The sequence below is a fragment of the Tachysurus vachellii genome, chromosome 8 (assembly GCF_030014155.1).
Source record: "Tachysurus vachellii isolate PV-2020 chromosome 8, HZAU_Pvac_v1, whole genome shotgun sequence".
Taxonomy (NCBI): domain Eukaryota; kingdom Metazoa; phylum Chordata; class Actinopteri; order Siluriformes; family Bagridae; genus Tachysurus; species Tachysurus vachellii.
Genome location: NC_083467.1, coordinates 19,841,038 through 19,857,394, shown reverse-complemented (window position 1 = coordinate 19,857,394; position 16,357 = coordinate 19,841,038). Strand labels below are relative to the sequence as shown.

The window sequence follows — 16,357 nt, the reverse complement described above, 5'->3', positions numbered from 1 at the left end:
TGTATATAGAGAGAAAGCCATGTTATCAAAGTCTGTCATATAGAACGACAGAATACATGTATACTGTATATTTGAGTGTCTGTGTATGAAACTGTTACTGTTTGTGTGGAGATTACTATGTTCTTTTCATTTCCTTGTGAGTCTCCATCCATCCATCCACTTTGCAAAATATATCTATCGGTGGATTGGCTACTTTAAATTGTGCCTAGGAATGAATATGTTGTATAAATGTGTGTGTGCTTGGTGTTGTGAAATATTTCTGTCTTACAGCCACACCCAGAAGTAGAAAATGAAAGAAAGAAAAAAAAATTAATGCTTGTGGAACTGAGAGGTCCAATGCTTCCAAAGCTAACTTTAGAAACCTCTGTATAACTAATGATGCTTCAGAATTATAGCTTCTTTCTTGACAAGAATATGGGCTTTATACCTACCAATGGCCAACTGCTCACTCTTCTAATTAGTCTTGTCAGTATTTAAATAATTAAGGAAAATCCTTGAGGAAAACACTTCAGTGTTTTGACATTCCATACATCGTGGTGTTTTTTTCTATCACCAGTTTGGGGAAGATCCTTTGAGGAAGTGATAAAAAGCAATGTTGTGAAAGTGGGTTGTGGAGGCAGGAAGGGGTGGGGTGCAGTTGTGTGGCACAATGGCTGTTCTTTATTTACATTTACATTTACAGCATTTAGCAGACGCCCTTATCCAGAGCGACTTACATTTTATCTCATTTTTACACAACTGAGCAATTGAGGGTTAAGGGCCTTGCTCAGGGGCCCAGCAGTGGCAGATTGGTGGACGTAGGAATCGAACTCACAACCTTCCGATTGGTAGCCCAACACCTTAACCACTAGGCTACCACATCCCACAAATAGCATATTTAAGTATGCTATATAGTGTTTTACGGTATGGAACAAGCTATTATAGTATACTTTTATATTAGGTCACCCTTCTTGCATATGTCATTGTGATTATGTGTTAGCTTTGTATGATGCTGTGTTTTCCAAAGTAGATGATCAAACCTAAAAGGCAAATGTAAAGTTGTTTCCTGTTATCATTATGCCATCTGGTGGCAATTGTGAAAACACCCAAAAGATTTACAGTAGCACTCTTCCAGCAATATTCCAATAATGGCAAATACCACATTAACATAACTATTACATATCATTACAATAATGGAAAAGGTGAGAGAAAAATAGAAAATGAAGCTTTTAAACATGGGGTGATTTTGAAGAAACCATGTCTGAGCATTGACCTCCTTTTATTAAGTTTGTCCCATAATTCAGTGGTAGCCAGACATTCAAGTCAACGTTAAGATTGTATCAGCCTTTAAAGATTGCACTAAATCCAAAGCCCTGTTCATTTTAATTTTTATGAATTAAGCAAAGTTCCAGGATTCATACACCAAACATGTTAAACACACATAGCTACAGTGTATTGGTGAATAACAAACCATGAAAAGAGAACATACATTTTAAATACATGCTCAATCCAATCGCCAAAAACGAGTAGACTATAGAGTACTACTGTCAGAAACGGGTGCCTCCTCAGAAAAAAAATCAGACCCAAATGCATTGATATCGACAAAACGGCGAGACTTATGTAAAACGCGAAAAGCAAGAAACCAAACCGGATACAAAAGCCGAGAACTCAGCAAACACACAACAAGACAACAGGTATAAATAGGACAAATAATTATAGAAACATAAGGAACAGGTGTGCAGAGGCAAGAACGGGATTAACCCTGAGAACTAAAGCACTAGAGTTAGGGGTTGAGCTCTCTGTATACATTGCAACAGATGTTACATTTAGACAACACGAAAAGTGAAAGTAAATTCACTTGAATTTTACCCCTTAGGAAAATCCGAAGGTGTGAAGATCTTATTTTTTAATAATGTAAGTATTGTGCACGTGCTTTTGTTTTTGACAGTTGACGACATTCTTAAAATTACAGAAATTTTACAAATTAATATTGTGAAAAAATGTGTGAGCCAGGAAAAGAAATCACTTTTGTGATTGGATGGCAAAGATAGCATGTCATGTGTTTGTGTGTGCACGTTCCCATGTGAAAAAAAAAGTATAGAGTGTAAATGTTAATGTGAGTACAAATAAAAAATAAAAATGCAAAACCCATTGAGAGCGATTTCTAAAGAAAGAGGAAATGCACTTTAAGGGAAACTATTAATAAAATGTGAGATAATAGGCTGATAACTAGCTTGTACAGAGATTGACATCTGACATGGAGATCAAAAAGACCAAAAAATAAAAATTCATCATAACTATTGTAATTATTAACACTTTAGTTAGACAATAATATACTATGTGGGTTTACAAAATATGTAATCTATGAATGGTTTGTATAAGGAGGTGTGTAGGAGATACTTCTGCTAATTGTATGATAAGCCATACTCTGGCCTTTTTCACCCAATGGTACTTATGTTTTTAAATTGTTTCCTGGTGATGGGGAGAAAAATTAGGAACTGGATCAAACCACAACATTTATTTTAACATACTGATTGATATGATGTACGTGACATAGTGTACGTGTTTTAAGTTGACTGCAATTGTGAAATAACATAACTTGTAACATTCAATTACATACGAGTGTGAAGACTTTGGGGACAGTCATAAATGATTTATTTTGTATTCATTTGGGGTTTTTTTACCCTAGAGCCTGCAGATTGTCTTTAACATGTACGAGATATAAAAAGGGGGTTCCTTCTTTTTACTTCCACCACAAAAATAACTGAACATGCATTAACATAAATTGTGTTAATGTATTTTAATATCAGATAAGAGAAGGAATCTGTTCATACACTCACTGAAACTGCAGCTGAAGTTTGCTTCTTTGGAAAAATGCCATAGTTAAAAGTGCTATACAAGTAAAATAGAACTGAATTAAAATCATTTAAATGTGTTTTGTTTTTATTTGTAAATCTTAGCAACAAATTTCATATAAAAAATGCTGTTCAAGTAGTGAAATTCTTTAGGACAGACTTACTGCACATTATGAAGTTCTGAGTCAGGTATAAGTCATTAAGATACCTTTGAATATATAAATTGTAATAGAACTGAAATTCCTGTCTAATAGATTTTATCTGCTTTAAATTGTCTGAAGCCAATGATGATTGCAAAAGTGACTGATGTTTTTTCTTTTTTGCATGTCACACTTTAATGTTTCAGATCATCAAACAAATTTAAATATTAATCAAAGATAATACAAGTAAACACAACATGCAGTTTTTAAATGAAAGTTTTTATTAAGGGGGGAAAAAAGGTTTAGGGGCAAGCACTTTTTTACACAGGGGCATGTGGGTTTGGATTTTGTTTTCCCTTAATAATTTGTCTGATGATCTGAAACATTAAAGTGTGACAAATGTTCAAAAAAATAAAAAATCAGTCACTTTCACATCACTGTAGCTTCCTTCAATACCTCACAATGCAACATTACATTCTTCCAATGAACTGTGACATACACTAGACTATTTACTCAACCTGTTCAACTCTAGGCCTATTTTTGTTTAATTTTAAATGAGTATATCTTTAAAACTACAAGGTGTATTTGAATAATTCTGGTACTTGGAATAAGTATCTATATTATCAGGTAAGATATCATCCTTATTGCTTGTGTCAGGTTTGTTGCATGCGCAATGTTTACACATTTTATCTGTCTGCGCATTTGGCTGCTACTGTATGTGTTGCAATTGCTGCATGTGTAGATACATTCAGGCTTTGTAAGCTTACGAAATGATTTCTAATTTTGCCTCTTGGCATGTACACATTCAAAGACATCACATAATTGAAATGCAGGCTGCCTTGTTCTTGCTTAGTGTAGTAATAAACTAGGCCAGATGAAGTCCTAAAGAAATGTTCATCAAGATCAAGTGTCCCTATAACATAAATTTAATGCAAAACAAATAGGGTTCACTAACTTCAAAGTATGGCTTTGTGGTGGGTTTTGGTTGTTAAACAGTCTGAAACTTTTTCTTTCACTTCTCTGTAGCATGTCACTCCCATAGGGCGGTCTGCTTCCTCCGCTTCCTATTTGCCAAATAGGCTGCATTTATACACTCTTCATTTTGCCTGCTGTAGTAACAGTCTTTTGTGACAGGAAGTGAACACTGCATAGTGAACTGTCTAAAAAAACATAATTTCAACATCTGTAAGTAAGAAGTTAATTATATATTTGGGTATAATGAATAACGAGTGCTAGCAACTTAAGTGCTTTCGTGTTATTATATATTTTTTTGTTTTAGCCAGGAATTAAATTGAAATCATTAATTAATTAGATGGAGTGTTTGACTTGTTTTCCTGTGAATCTTTGAGGTCCTGTGGAAACATTCTTTTCTCTCTCTCTCTCTCTCTCTCTCTCTCTCTCTCTCTCTCTCTCTCTCATATATATTTTTTGTTTGTTTGCTTTTTTTACCAGTAAAATGAAAGTATGTAAAATATTTGGACATTTCAATGTTTGCACTGTCTTGTTTTGTGGTTGTGATTGTGGAAAAACATGTCATTGGGTGGTAGAAAATGATCAGTGGAATTAATGACTTTACAAGACATGTAAAGCTATAAGTTTGTGACCAATTTCCTGTTCACAGTTGCGATGTGCAGAGCAGAACTTTCTAACGCCCTTCTTTGCAACATGCAGTTTTAACACTTCCTACATGCAATCAAATGTCACAAAACCTTAGACATAAAGTGGTCTTTCCGTCTGTTTTCACACTATTGTCACGTATCTCATTGTTAAAAAAAAATTATTAAAAAATAATAATAACTTCATCGAGTGGGTTGTAATAGCTAATTACACTGTTAGAAAGGCAGATGTCAAAGCCAGCTAAATGTCAAGTGAAGGAGTTACATGTGAAAATTATGAGGTGTTTTGTACCTACAGATTTGTACTTTTATTGTATTTTTTTATGTTATTGTTCTTTTTGAAAAATTTGAAAATAGATAAAATTTTAATCTTTGTTATGATAACATTATTAAATCATTGAATCATTTAAATTACATATTATTATCAACTTCATGTTGATCAACCTTATGTTAAAAAATGATGGATTATTATGAAGCACATGAATGTCATCTAATAATAAATGACATTATATCAGGTCAATTAACCCTTGTTAACCCTTGTTGTTCGTATTTTTGTTACTCAGCCAGTGTTCGTGGGTCTGGTGGACCCGATGCATTTTTGGGTTTTTAATTCAACACAATCAAAAATTGAATGTTAAAATACTCTACAGATGTTTACTTCATCCCAATTACAAGCAATATAAACAGCATATATGGTTAATATTTGCCCTTTACCTTTATTACATCACATTTTTTAATTAAAGTGCTACTAGTTTTTTGTTGTTTTTTAATAAAATGTAATAAAAAAGTTATGAGTGGGAAAAAATCAACAAATTTACAAGGAAGCAAAGTTTTTTATGTTTATGAATATGGGTCCCACAGACCCGAACAACATACAAGGGTTAAAAAAACAGTATAAACAATAAGACAGTGTTCTTCACTAAAGCAAGTTATATAAATAGTTAAATACACCTTTGTTTGTACACACATTTTATTTTTTTAAAGGATCTGTAAATTGCCATTGTTGTTTTATCATTAATATTAAAAAATGTGATGTTTTCCATCAGAAAATGCCACAGGTATCGAAGATCATTCTCCTGCTGTTATTTGGACAACATGGTAAAGTTAAATTAATATGACCATGAATTAGATAGTTGATGTATTTATATCCAGTGCATAATGTATGATTAGTTTGAACTAACTGAGGAAATGCATGTTATCTTATGTAAACTTTTTGTACCAGTCTACTCTCAGGAGGAATGTGCAAAATCATTGGTGGTGACATGTAATGACTGCATTAAGTCTGGACCAGGATGCACTTGGTGCCAGGACTTGGTGAGTAGGCTATTATATACACATTAAACTAATAACCTATTTCTACTGCATATGATGACATTAACATTAACTTCCCATGAACACTGTACTGAATTATCCCAGCGATTTCATAACAAACGCTAATGAATTCAACACCTTGAACACCATGGTGTTAAATTTATGTAGACAGTTTCTTATTAAATGAACGTTAAATTTATAATGAAAGGATTTGAAATGTGCATAATGAATAACATCTAATGGCATAACATCTTCTGGATTAAACAGAAATTAACTGAACCGTAAAATAATAAATGTTTTATGATTCTGCTCAGAGATCAAAAAATAAAATAAAATAAATAAAAATTAAATTAAATTAAATTAAATTAAATTAAATTAAATTAAATTAAATTAAATTAAATTAAATTAAATTAATGTTATGGGGGGCACGGTGGCTTAGTGGTTAGCACATTCGCCTCACACCTCCAGGGTCGGGGTTCGATTCCCGCCTCCACCTTGTGTGTGTGGAGTTTGCATGTTCTCCCCGTGCCTCGGGGGTTTCCTCCGGGTACTCCGGTTTCCTCCCCCGGTCCAAAGACATGCATGGTAGGTTGATTGGCATCTCTGGAAAATTGTCCGTAGTGTGTGATTGCGTGAGTGAATGAGAGTGTGTTTGTGCCCTGTGATGGGTTGGCACTCCATCTAGGGTGTATCCTGCCTTGATGCCCGATGACGCCTGAGATAGGCACAGGCTCCCCGTGACCCGAGGTAGTTCGGATAAGCGGTAGAAGATGAATGAATGAATGAATTAATGTTATTTATACAGAAATTTTTACTCTAGCCTGACTGAAATGCTTTAATATCATGAAGAGCTATAAAGTAACCTCATTATACTCATCACTGATCATTTTATCAAAGGAAAAAACAATAAAACTGATTACTTTGTGGATCCATTCAGTTTACTGTTAACATGACCATGCTCTACAATTCCACATTTTCCAAAGTTATTTCACTGGCACATTTATTTCACTTATTACAATCTACTTTATATGCCATGGGCTTTGCATTAAGAATGGTTCTTGATATTTTAATAACACAGAATTTCACCAAGCCTGGAGAGCCGGAAGCAGTACGATGTGACACAGAGAGCAACCTTCTAAAAAAAGGCTGCCCAGAGAAAAAGATAATCAACCCACCCAGTGACTTAAGAAACATTCGGAACAAACCACTGACAAGCACAACAGACAAGACTAAAAATGCAGTTCAGTTGCAGCCACAAGAAATTGAACTCAATTTACGACCAGGTATGTTACCTAAAAATGGCAGAACAATATAAAGATCTACTTTAAAACAGGGCCATCCTATGCTCCAAATGAAGTAATCAGTGTGCTTATGTGGACTTATAAGGTGTGTTGATTAAATAACAAAATCTTGCTTGAAAGTTTGAAATAAATTTTGTTTTTCAGGACATGCCTATGCCTTTGATCTCAAATTTAAAAGGGCAGAGGGTTACCCTGTTGATTTGTACTATCTGATGGATTTGTCCTACTCAATGGGTGATGACTTGAATAATGTGAAAAGCCTGGGAATAAAGATACTTGAAAACTTGCAGCGCATTACTGGAAATGCAAGGATAGGTAAAAGAACATATGATAAGTAGAGTAAAAGAAAACATCACCCTGTAACACATTAAATATGTCTATCTTTAAATATAAGATGTTCAAATATAAGATGTGACTCAGGGTCAGTAACGGGTGGTTTACCAAGCTAATGGAGGTGTGTGTGTGGGGGGGGGGGGGTGCTTACTGTGTTGGTACAATCAATAAAAATAAAAATAATCAGACAATATAATTTATTGTGTCTGATTATTTCATGTACTGTGCTATACAACATGAAAACAGACATATTTTCACTATTGTGCAATTTTTTTTTAGAATTGTAGAATTTGTTTTCATCACAAGGAGACACTGCTAGCGAAGTTACAGTGGAGATTAGTACGAGGAACATTTTCAGTGATCTTAGACATACAGTAAGGGATAAAAGTTAAGTTTAAGTCGTAGCTCCTAATAAAAAGCAAGAGCTTTTTTCATTCACCAATTCCCAAGTTTGCACATTAATGAGAAATCCAACATAGAAACAGTGGAGACAGAGGATATTGTACCCAAAGTCTTACAATGCAATTCAAGATATATGACACAGTTACTTTAAGTTACACCAAAATAAGTTCAGCTCATTAACGATTCACAAGTTGACAAGAATGAGAGTATTTGCAGATGAGAATGTATGCTGCTGCAATGAAGTGGTATATAATGTCCAAAGCCATAAAAGACATAAAAAATTGTATAACGTATATAGATCAACATGTAGACCATTTAAATAAAAATGGTCAGTTCAGAATTTCATTATAAAATAAATCAAGATGAATTTAAAACATTAATACACAAGTTGTTCAGGGTGGATTTTTTCTTTTAACATGACTATATCTGTTTTAATCCTAAGATGCCAGGTGCATGTCATTAACATGTAGTTTATTCTTGCAGGCTTTGGCTCATTTGTAGATAAAACAGTTCTTCCATTCACGGACACATCCGAAGAGAAGTTAAAAAAGCCTTGTCCGGCCTCTGAAGTGAAATGTCAGCCGGCATTTGGCTTTCAGCATGTACTCAGTCTGACACAGGATGTGAAAAAATTCAATGATTTGGTCTCTCAACAGAATATATCTGGGAACTTGGACATCCCAGAGGGAGGTCTTGATGCCATGATGCAAGTTATCACCTGTGTGGTGAGACTACTTATAATAGTTTATAGACATCTTGAGACATTTATAATATATTTTCATGGTTCAATATTTTATACAATTGCTTTATACAAAGTTCCTTTTATACAATCGTGTCGGCCCTTCATTTGGTCAAATTAGGACATTTTCACACACACACACACACACACACACACACACACACACACACACACACACATACACAATCCTGTACGTCAGTTTTCCAGTCATTCAATCAGCCTATATTTTGGCATCTTCACAATGCATAAAAGAATGCAGATATATATAAATATAGAGATTAGCAGTTCCTGACAATTTTACAGGACAAAATCTCCAAGATTTTTTTGCATTGTGATGCTGCAATATGATCGGTTTTGTAGGTTAGATACAAACACTGGAACTCAAAGTAAGTTATTGTTTGGTGACACTGTTGTTTTTGAAAATTCTTGCTTGCATAAGAATTAAACCCTTACAAAGAATATTTTCTTGAGCCAATTTATGTTGCAGTAACAGCTTTATGGCTTTGGAGCTACATATAGCATCTTTGTACACAGTTACAAAGAGAGTTTGGCTCATATTCCTCTTGGCAGAATAGCTCCAGGGTGTTCAGGTTGGTCAGGAGATGCTTGTGGGCTGCTGTTGGATTTTTCTTTTGTTCTTGAGCCACTATTTTTGCCCCAAAAGTATTTACAGCCTAATTTACTTGTAAACCAACATTACTGCCTCATTCTCTCCTCAAACTTGGGTAATACTAACTGGATAATTTAATCAGTTCTGTCAAACTATATTACTGACTCAATATTTTGCTTATTTGTGGCTTTTTTTTTTTTTTTTTTTAAGCATTCACCCACAGGGTCATACAGTATATAGGGTTTCCCCAGACTGACACAGAAATAGTCATACAGTCATGCAGTAGTACCTTTTTTGTATCATGCACAGGATAAGATTGGCTGGGGAAACAGCACACGGCTGCTGGTGCTGGCCACTGATGCTGGCTTCCACATGGCAGGTGATGGGAAACTTGCTGGGATTCTGGAACCCAACCAAGAGACTTGTCAGCTAGATACTCGCAACATGTATAGCAAGAGCAACACTTGGGTATGTCTGAATACTCCTGAAGTAGAGGAATAGAAAATCTTTGAAAGCTTCAATGTTTTCTTGAAAGTATTTCCTTAAATAAAATAAGTGTCTTAATTTACCTGTCTCTGTCAGGATTATCCATCTGTTGGTCAGATTGCCAGGAATTTGGAAGCGCAAAATATACAGCCTATTTTTGCTGTAACCGAAGATGTTTCACAAATATATAAAGTGAGTGATATTCTCTTAGTTTTTTAATTGAATCAATAAATATTAATATAAGCAATATCCTTTGTGATATAAAATGTTTTTGATATAAGGATGTTTTCTTCTCAAGGAGCTGAGTAAACTAATTCCTAAATCAGTAGTTGGAGTACTAAGTAAAGATTCAAGCAATGTGGTAAAACTAATTGAGGATGCATACAATGTAAGGAATGTTTCTTTTTACAAACCTTCACATATAATCAGTGACATTTCTTTGTATTAACTATATAACTATATACAGTATCTATCTATCTATGTGTATATATATCTATCGATCTAAGAAGTTTTTTTCTTTGAATTTTTCTGATTATTATACGATATTATGATATTTTCTACAAATTATGATTATTATCTGCTATTATTCTTACAGAAACTCTCCTCTAATATAATTGTAACCCATGAGGGACTCCCAAAAGGCATATCAGTAACATTCACATCTAACTGTGAAGGTGGACAAAAGAATAGTTATAAGGGGATATGCAATAATGTCGCCATTGGTAATGAGGTAACATTACACAGCACACACACCAGCATTCAGGCTATTAATAGATCTATGTAATATTCATCTAAACATATGCATCACTATTACATATGCATCATGAATTATGAACAACATGAATTATGTATGCATACACTGTATTTCCCATAAATATATCATGTCACATCCTGCTTAGCAGCGTCCTTGTGTTTTTTTCTCTTCAGGTGACTTTCAATGTGATTGTAAAGGCAGACACATGCCTAGAGAATGAGACTTTCAACATAAGTCTATTGGGGTTCAATGAAAAACTGCTGGTTTCGGTTAAAACACGATGCAAGTGTGAGTGCGACAATCAGGATGTTGTGCATGAGTACTGTAATAATAAAGGCAAAATTAGCTGTGGCACATGCAGGTACGGGACAATCTCATCTTCTGTTCTGATCTTCTGTTGTTCATTTGCTGTTATTGGCGGTGCTGGAATTTTTGTTCTTGCTAATTTATCAATTAGTGTAATTCATAATTCATGCCATTTACTTCTTTTAGCTGAAGCTTTAGTCTACATCTAGATGTATGTGTTAAGTAAATTAGGACATTGTAGCTTTGGTGGGAAACCACAAAAAGCACAAGTACTGGAACAAACAGTTTAGGAGTAAATGAATGTAAATAACACTTCATATGTGGTTTCTTCATTACACATATCTACGGTGGCCGGGAAGTGCAAAACAAATTAACAAAACCCAAACCAAATTAACAAAACCTAAACCAAATTAACAAAACCGAAAACACATTAACAAAACCCAAACCAAATTAACAAAACCCAAACCAAATTAACAAAACCGAAAACACATTAACAAAACCCAAACCAAATTAACAAAACCCAAACCAAATTAACAAAACCCAAACCAAATTAACAAAACCGAAAACACATTAACAAAACCCAAACCAAATTAACAAAACCCAAACCAAATTAACAAAACCCAAACCAAATTAACAAAACCGAAAACACATTAACAAAACCCAAACCAAATTAACAAAACCCAAACCAAATTAACAAAACCGAAAACACATTAACAAAACCCAAACCAAATTAACAAAACCCAAACCAAATTAACAAAACCCAAACCAAATTAACAAAACCGAAAACACATTAACAAAACCCAAACCAAATTAACAAAACCCAAACCAAATTAACAAAACCCAAACCAAATTAACAAAACCGAAAACACATTAACAAGTCAGACAACCCGGAAGCGGTTGGTATAATTTGTTAATGGAAACTTACCATCATCGGACGAGACACCTTTCATTCACCTTTATATCTTTAATGACAGTTGTCTTGTCCAATGATCGGTAAGTTTCCATTCACAAACGATACCTACCGCTTCCGGGTTGTCTGAATCGGTGCATGAAACACATTAACAAATCAGAAAACACATTAACAAATCAGAAAACACATTAACAAATCAGAAAACAAATTAACAAATCAGAAAACACATTAACAAATCAGAAAACAAATTAACAAATCAGAAAACAAATGAACAAATCAGAAAACACAACGACATTTCAGACAACCCGGAAGCGGTTGGTATAGTTTGTGATTGGACAAGACACCTGTCACTCAAAGTATACATGAAGTTCAACAGTCTGCCACAGGGAAAAGTTGGAATGGATGGATGGAATGGATTACTGTGGATTAATTCTGTTATTTTCTTGAACGGAGAACTTTATTTAAACGGAGAACTTTACACATTACACATAAGATTCCATACCTGTATATCTTGAGTGACAGGTGTCTTGTCCAATGATCGGTAAGTTTCCATTCAAAAAACGATACACTACCGTTTCTGGGTTGTCTGACTTGTCGTGTTTTCGAATTTGTTAATTTGGTTTGGGTTTTGTTAATTTGGTTTGGGTTTTGTTAATTTGGTTTGGGTTTTGTTAATGTGTTTTCGGTTTTGTTAATTTGGTTTGGGCTTTGTTAATTTGTTTTGCACTTCCCGGCCACCGTACATATCCCTTTCTTGTAATATCTGCATCATATCAGTGTCCCACTGACATCAACAAACTGATACATTCTTATTTTGTGATTTTTATCCAGGATTATACTTCTACAGCATCATTCGGGTGTTCTTTGTTTTGTCGATTTCTCACTTCAGTTTCCTCGTCTGTTGATTGACTTGACCAGAAAAAAACCTTCCCTGATGAAGTTCTTAGTTGTATTGGCAATGTGTTTGGATTGTTGTCTGTCTGCATAATGTAATTCCTCCTAAATTGATTTGATGCATTTTTTTCTGTAAATTAGCAAGCATAATGTTACTATAGTCTTTATTAAGGGGTCGGACTATCCAGCATTAAAAGAAGCTTCCCAGAACTTCCGACCCAAGTTCTTCAAATTTTACCCACTTTTATCAGTTCCACATTCTCCATGTTGAAGGCACAGTCTGCACTACCAAATCATATATCATATATCAAAAAAAATTGAATTTCAATAATTACACTGCACTAGGTTACACTGTACTAAAATTGTGTCCTGAGCATCTATCTTATTCACAATGAACAAACAGTGTTTACATATAATACTTCATGGTTCTTTCCCTCCTTAGTTGTAATTCTGGTTTCCTGGGGCAGCGGTGTGAGTGCGACTTGGATAACAAAGATGAGGCCGCTCTGAAGGAACAGTGCCGCAAAAAAAATGGGACAGAGTGTGAGGGCCGTGGAGACTGCGAGTGTGGATTGTGCAAGTGCCACCAAACCGAGGGGGGCAAAACCTATTACGGTCCTCACTGTGAATGCGATGATGAACATTGTGAAAAAGACGGCAACAGACTGTGTGGAGGTACTGACACACACACACATATACATACCAAAAGAGGTTTCACACCCAGCACATCAAACAGGCATTCACATCGAATTTATGAATTTTCCTCAGGTCGAGGGGATTGCAGGTGTGGAGAATGTAAATGCTATGAAGGCTATGAAGGAACAGCCTGTCAGTGCAAGAAATCTAATGAAAGTTGCCTGACAGGAGAAACCGTGTGTCATGGACGTGGTAAATGTCTGTGCAACAAGTGTGAATGTCAGGGGTTATACAGCGGACATACGTGTGAAACATGTCTCACGTGCAAACTGCCATGCCAAGAGTCAGGGTAAGAGAAACTTCAGACTACCTTCAACATCTATCATGCGCCACAGCCTTTAATCCTTTTACATATTAAAAGCATAACAATTGATTAGGATAGTAAGTACTCTGCAATATATCAGCTATCTTTTGATGGTCCTTTACTTTTAATTTTATTTGGGTAGACCAGTTTATGATGTTTGATTGGCCTGTCTATATATTTTAATAGGAATTGTGAGGGATTATAAAATAATCCAGATTATTAAAGGATTATACATAGAATAACATCTTATGATATCTTTTGTCATTCTACTGAAAATGTTGACTCTGAAGAATAATTAATAAAAATAGACTATCTAAAAATTTTGTCACTGTTATATGGTTCTTAATCATGTTGACTCAAGTACAGTAATTCAAATTCATGGACTGGACCCATCCACAGACCTGTTTCTACAAATGTTTCATGCATTAATTTCCAATACTGCTATTCATATCCCTTTTTTAAACATTAGGAGCTGTGTTGAATGCAATGCATTTGGGACAGGGCCATTAGAGAAGACCTGCGCATCATCCTGCAAACACCTTAAGGTTACAGTAGAGGAAAAACTTTCAAAAAATCAGTGTCAAGTGAAGGACAGCCTGGGCTGCCGGATGATCTTCTCAATGACTGAACAAGATGGATTTGACAAATATTTTGTAAAGGTCCTCAAGGACAGAGGTAAATCTAATAAAGCACAGTGACCATGTTTGTAATTGTGGCTTAGTATCATCAAATGGTGGCTTGCAACATTTTCAATAATCATGTACAAAATGTTAAGCAGCTCTTTGCCACAATCTCTTAATTAACATTTTATTATTTAATATCCAAAAGCTATATCCAGCTGTCTGCCATTAATATGTTTTTTCAGAAAAACAGCTTCAACGGTATTCAGTATCAGTAGTAAAGTCTATTCACTTGTTATTTTCATGCTGTGAATCACTACGAACTGTATTTTATGTGTACTATATAACCTTATTTCTTATTACCAAAATATTAATTTCTTCAGATTTACACATTTCTACAGTGATTGATTGTTGCACAAATTTTCAAATGCAGCTAAACCAAAACAGACTTTGATTTAGTGTGTCTAAATTTTCTTGTAATCACGTATGTAAAACTTATCATTTTATTATCTCTGTACAATTCTGTGTAATAGAATGTCCTCAGGGGCCAAATGTTGGACTCATAGTGGGTGGATCCCTTGCTGCCGTGGCATTGATTGGACTTCTAATCCTCATCCTCATTAAAGCAATATTTTATATAAATGACCTCAAAGAGTGGAAGAGGTTTGAAAAGGAAGCACAGCGCCGTCAATGGGCAAAAGTATGTTTTATATTTTTAGGGTGTACAATGCATATTAATGGTATTTAATGGCAATAAATAAATAAATAATACATTTAATTTAATTAATGTTGAATTGCACTTTTTTTTTAGCTAACCCTAAACATAACCCTCTCTCTCTCTCTCTCTCTCTCTCTCTCTCTCTCTCTCTCTCTCTCTCTCTCTCTCTCTCCCTCCAGAGTGAAAATCCATTATTTCAGAAAGCAACCACAACTGTGGCAAATCCAGCATTTACTGGAGACTCCTAAGGTAGTACTGGATTACTTGAACCAAGTTGTTTAAAATAAATCCATTAAATGGATTACACATTTCTAATCCAATACTTTAGCATGCTCTTCCAGTCCACATTTTGCACCTTCCTCTGTGCTGGGAAAATAACACTGTTACTTGAACACCTGAGCACAGTAATCAGTGTTCTGTAGCCTGTGATTGCTTCTCAGGGACTTGGATTGAGATCCTCTGGGAATTGTTTTGTGGCTGTGACATTTTGTATTTTGCTCATGTGTTATTGCTTATTCAGCATATAAATATTCAGTGTTTTAATCGACATTATTAAATTGTTGTTCAGTATCAGCTCATTGTAAATAATTAACAGCTATGACTTTTGTATGATCTTTTGTGTGTACTTGAAATTAATATTTAAATAAAGTTTTTGACTTTTACGTAATGGTTGATGTTTCACTTCCAGAGGAAAAGGACAAAGTTGTTGTTCTTATATGACAGAATTCAGAAAGTCATTAGTTTCTTTAAATCATGCCAATTTATCCCAGTTTAATATTCGGTTATTTCTCCTAACACGTTATCTAGTAATTGTTATGACTTATCCAGTGAAATCTAATTAGGTGAGAAATGAGGAGTTTACTAGATTAAAAATGTACATTTAGTTGTTTTCTATATTGAACACACAAAAAGAGAGGCATGAAGCTAATCAGTAAATTCTGTAATGAAAGGGGAGAGGGTCTCTGAGGCACCAGTGGCCAGAGCTCAGCAATGAGCCCTGCCCTGGCAAGTCCTCCACGGCAGAGCTAGTTAATGAATCTGAGGATCAGGAGAGGTGCAATGGTGAACTGGAGGCTGAAGTTCACAACAAGGAGTGAAACTAGCTGAGACTCTGCTGCCAAGGAGACAATCACACACATTCACAGTCCCAGAAACAGGTAGGATGATTCTCATATCATACCGAAACAAAATTATAGGTAAAAAAGAGTTTGTATTTTTTAGTACAACAAGCAATTGCTTTGGTTAATTGTTTACAACAACAAATGAAGTCTGTGAATGTGTGAATAGTTAACCAGTTGTGATCCTTCTAAGCTTTGTGCCCAACTTCAAAAGGGTGTGTGTGTGTGTGTGGTAAGGTCAGAGGTTATTGAATAACTTGCAAGT

The 16,357-nt window shown here is 34.8% G+C and overlaps 1 protein-coding gene across 1 annotated transcript; it reads left to right on the top strand.

The window, feature by feature from the left end:
- The first annotated feature begins 4,061 nt into the window (after nt 1-4,061).
- itgb2 (integrin, beta 2) lies at nt 4,062-15,636 on the top strand. Its single transcript, XM_060876825.1, has 16 exons — nt 4,062-4,159; nt 5,637-5,688; nt 5,813-5,904; nt 6,980-7,184; nt 7,347-7,517; nt 8,421-8,662; nt 9,596-9,754; nt 9,869-9,964; nt 10,071-10,160; nt 10,368-10,502; nt 10,700-10,887; nt 13,079-13,311; nt 13,405-13,621; nt 14,106-14,311; nt 14,790-14,956; nt 15,154-15,636. Exons 2-16 carry the CDS (start codon nt 5,640-5,642, stop codon nt 15,220-15,222), a joined length of 2,319 nt encoding a protein of 772 aa, XP_060732808.1. The 5' UTR covers nt 4,062-4,159; nt 5,637-5,639; the 3' UTR covers nt 15,223-15,636.
- Nucleotides 15,637-16,357: the final 721 nt, after the last annotated feature.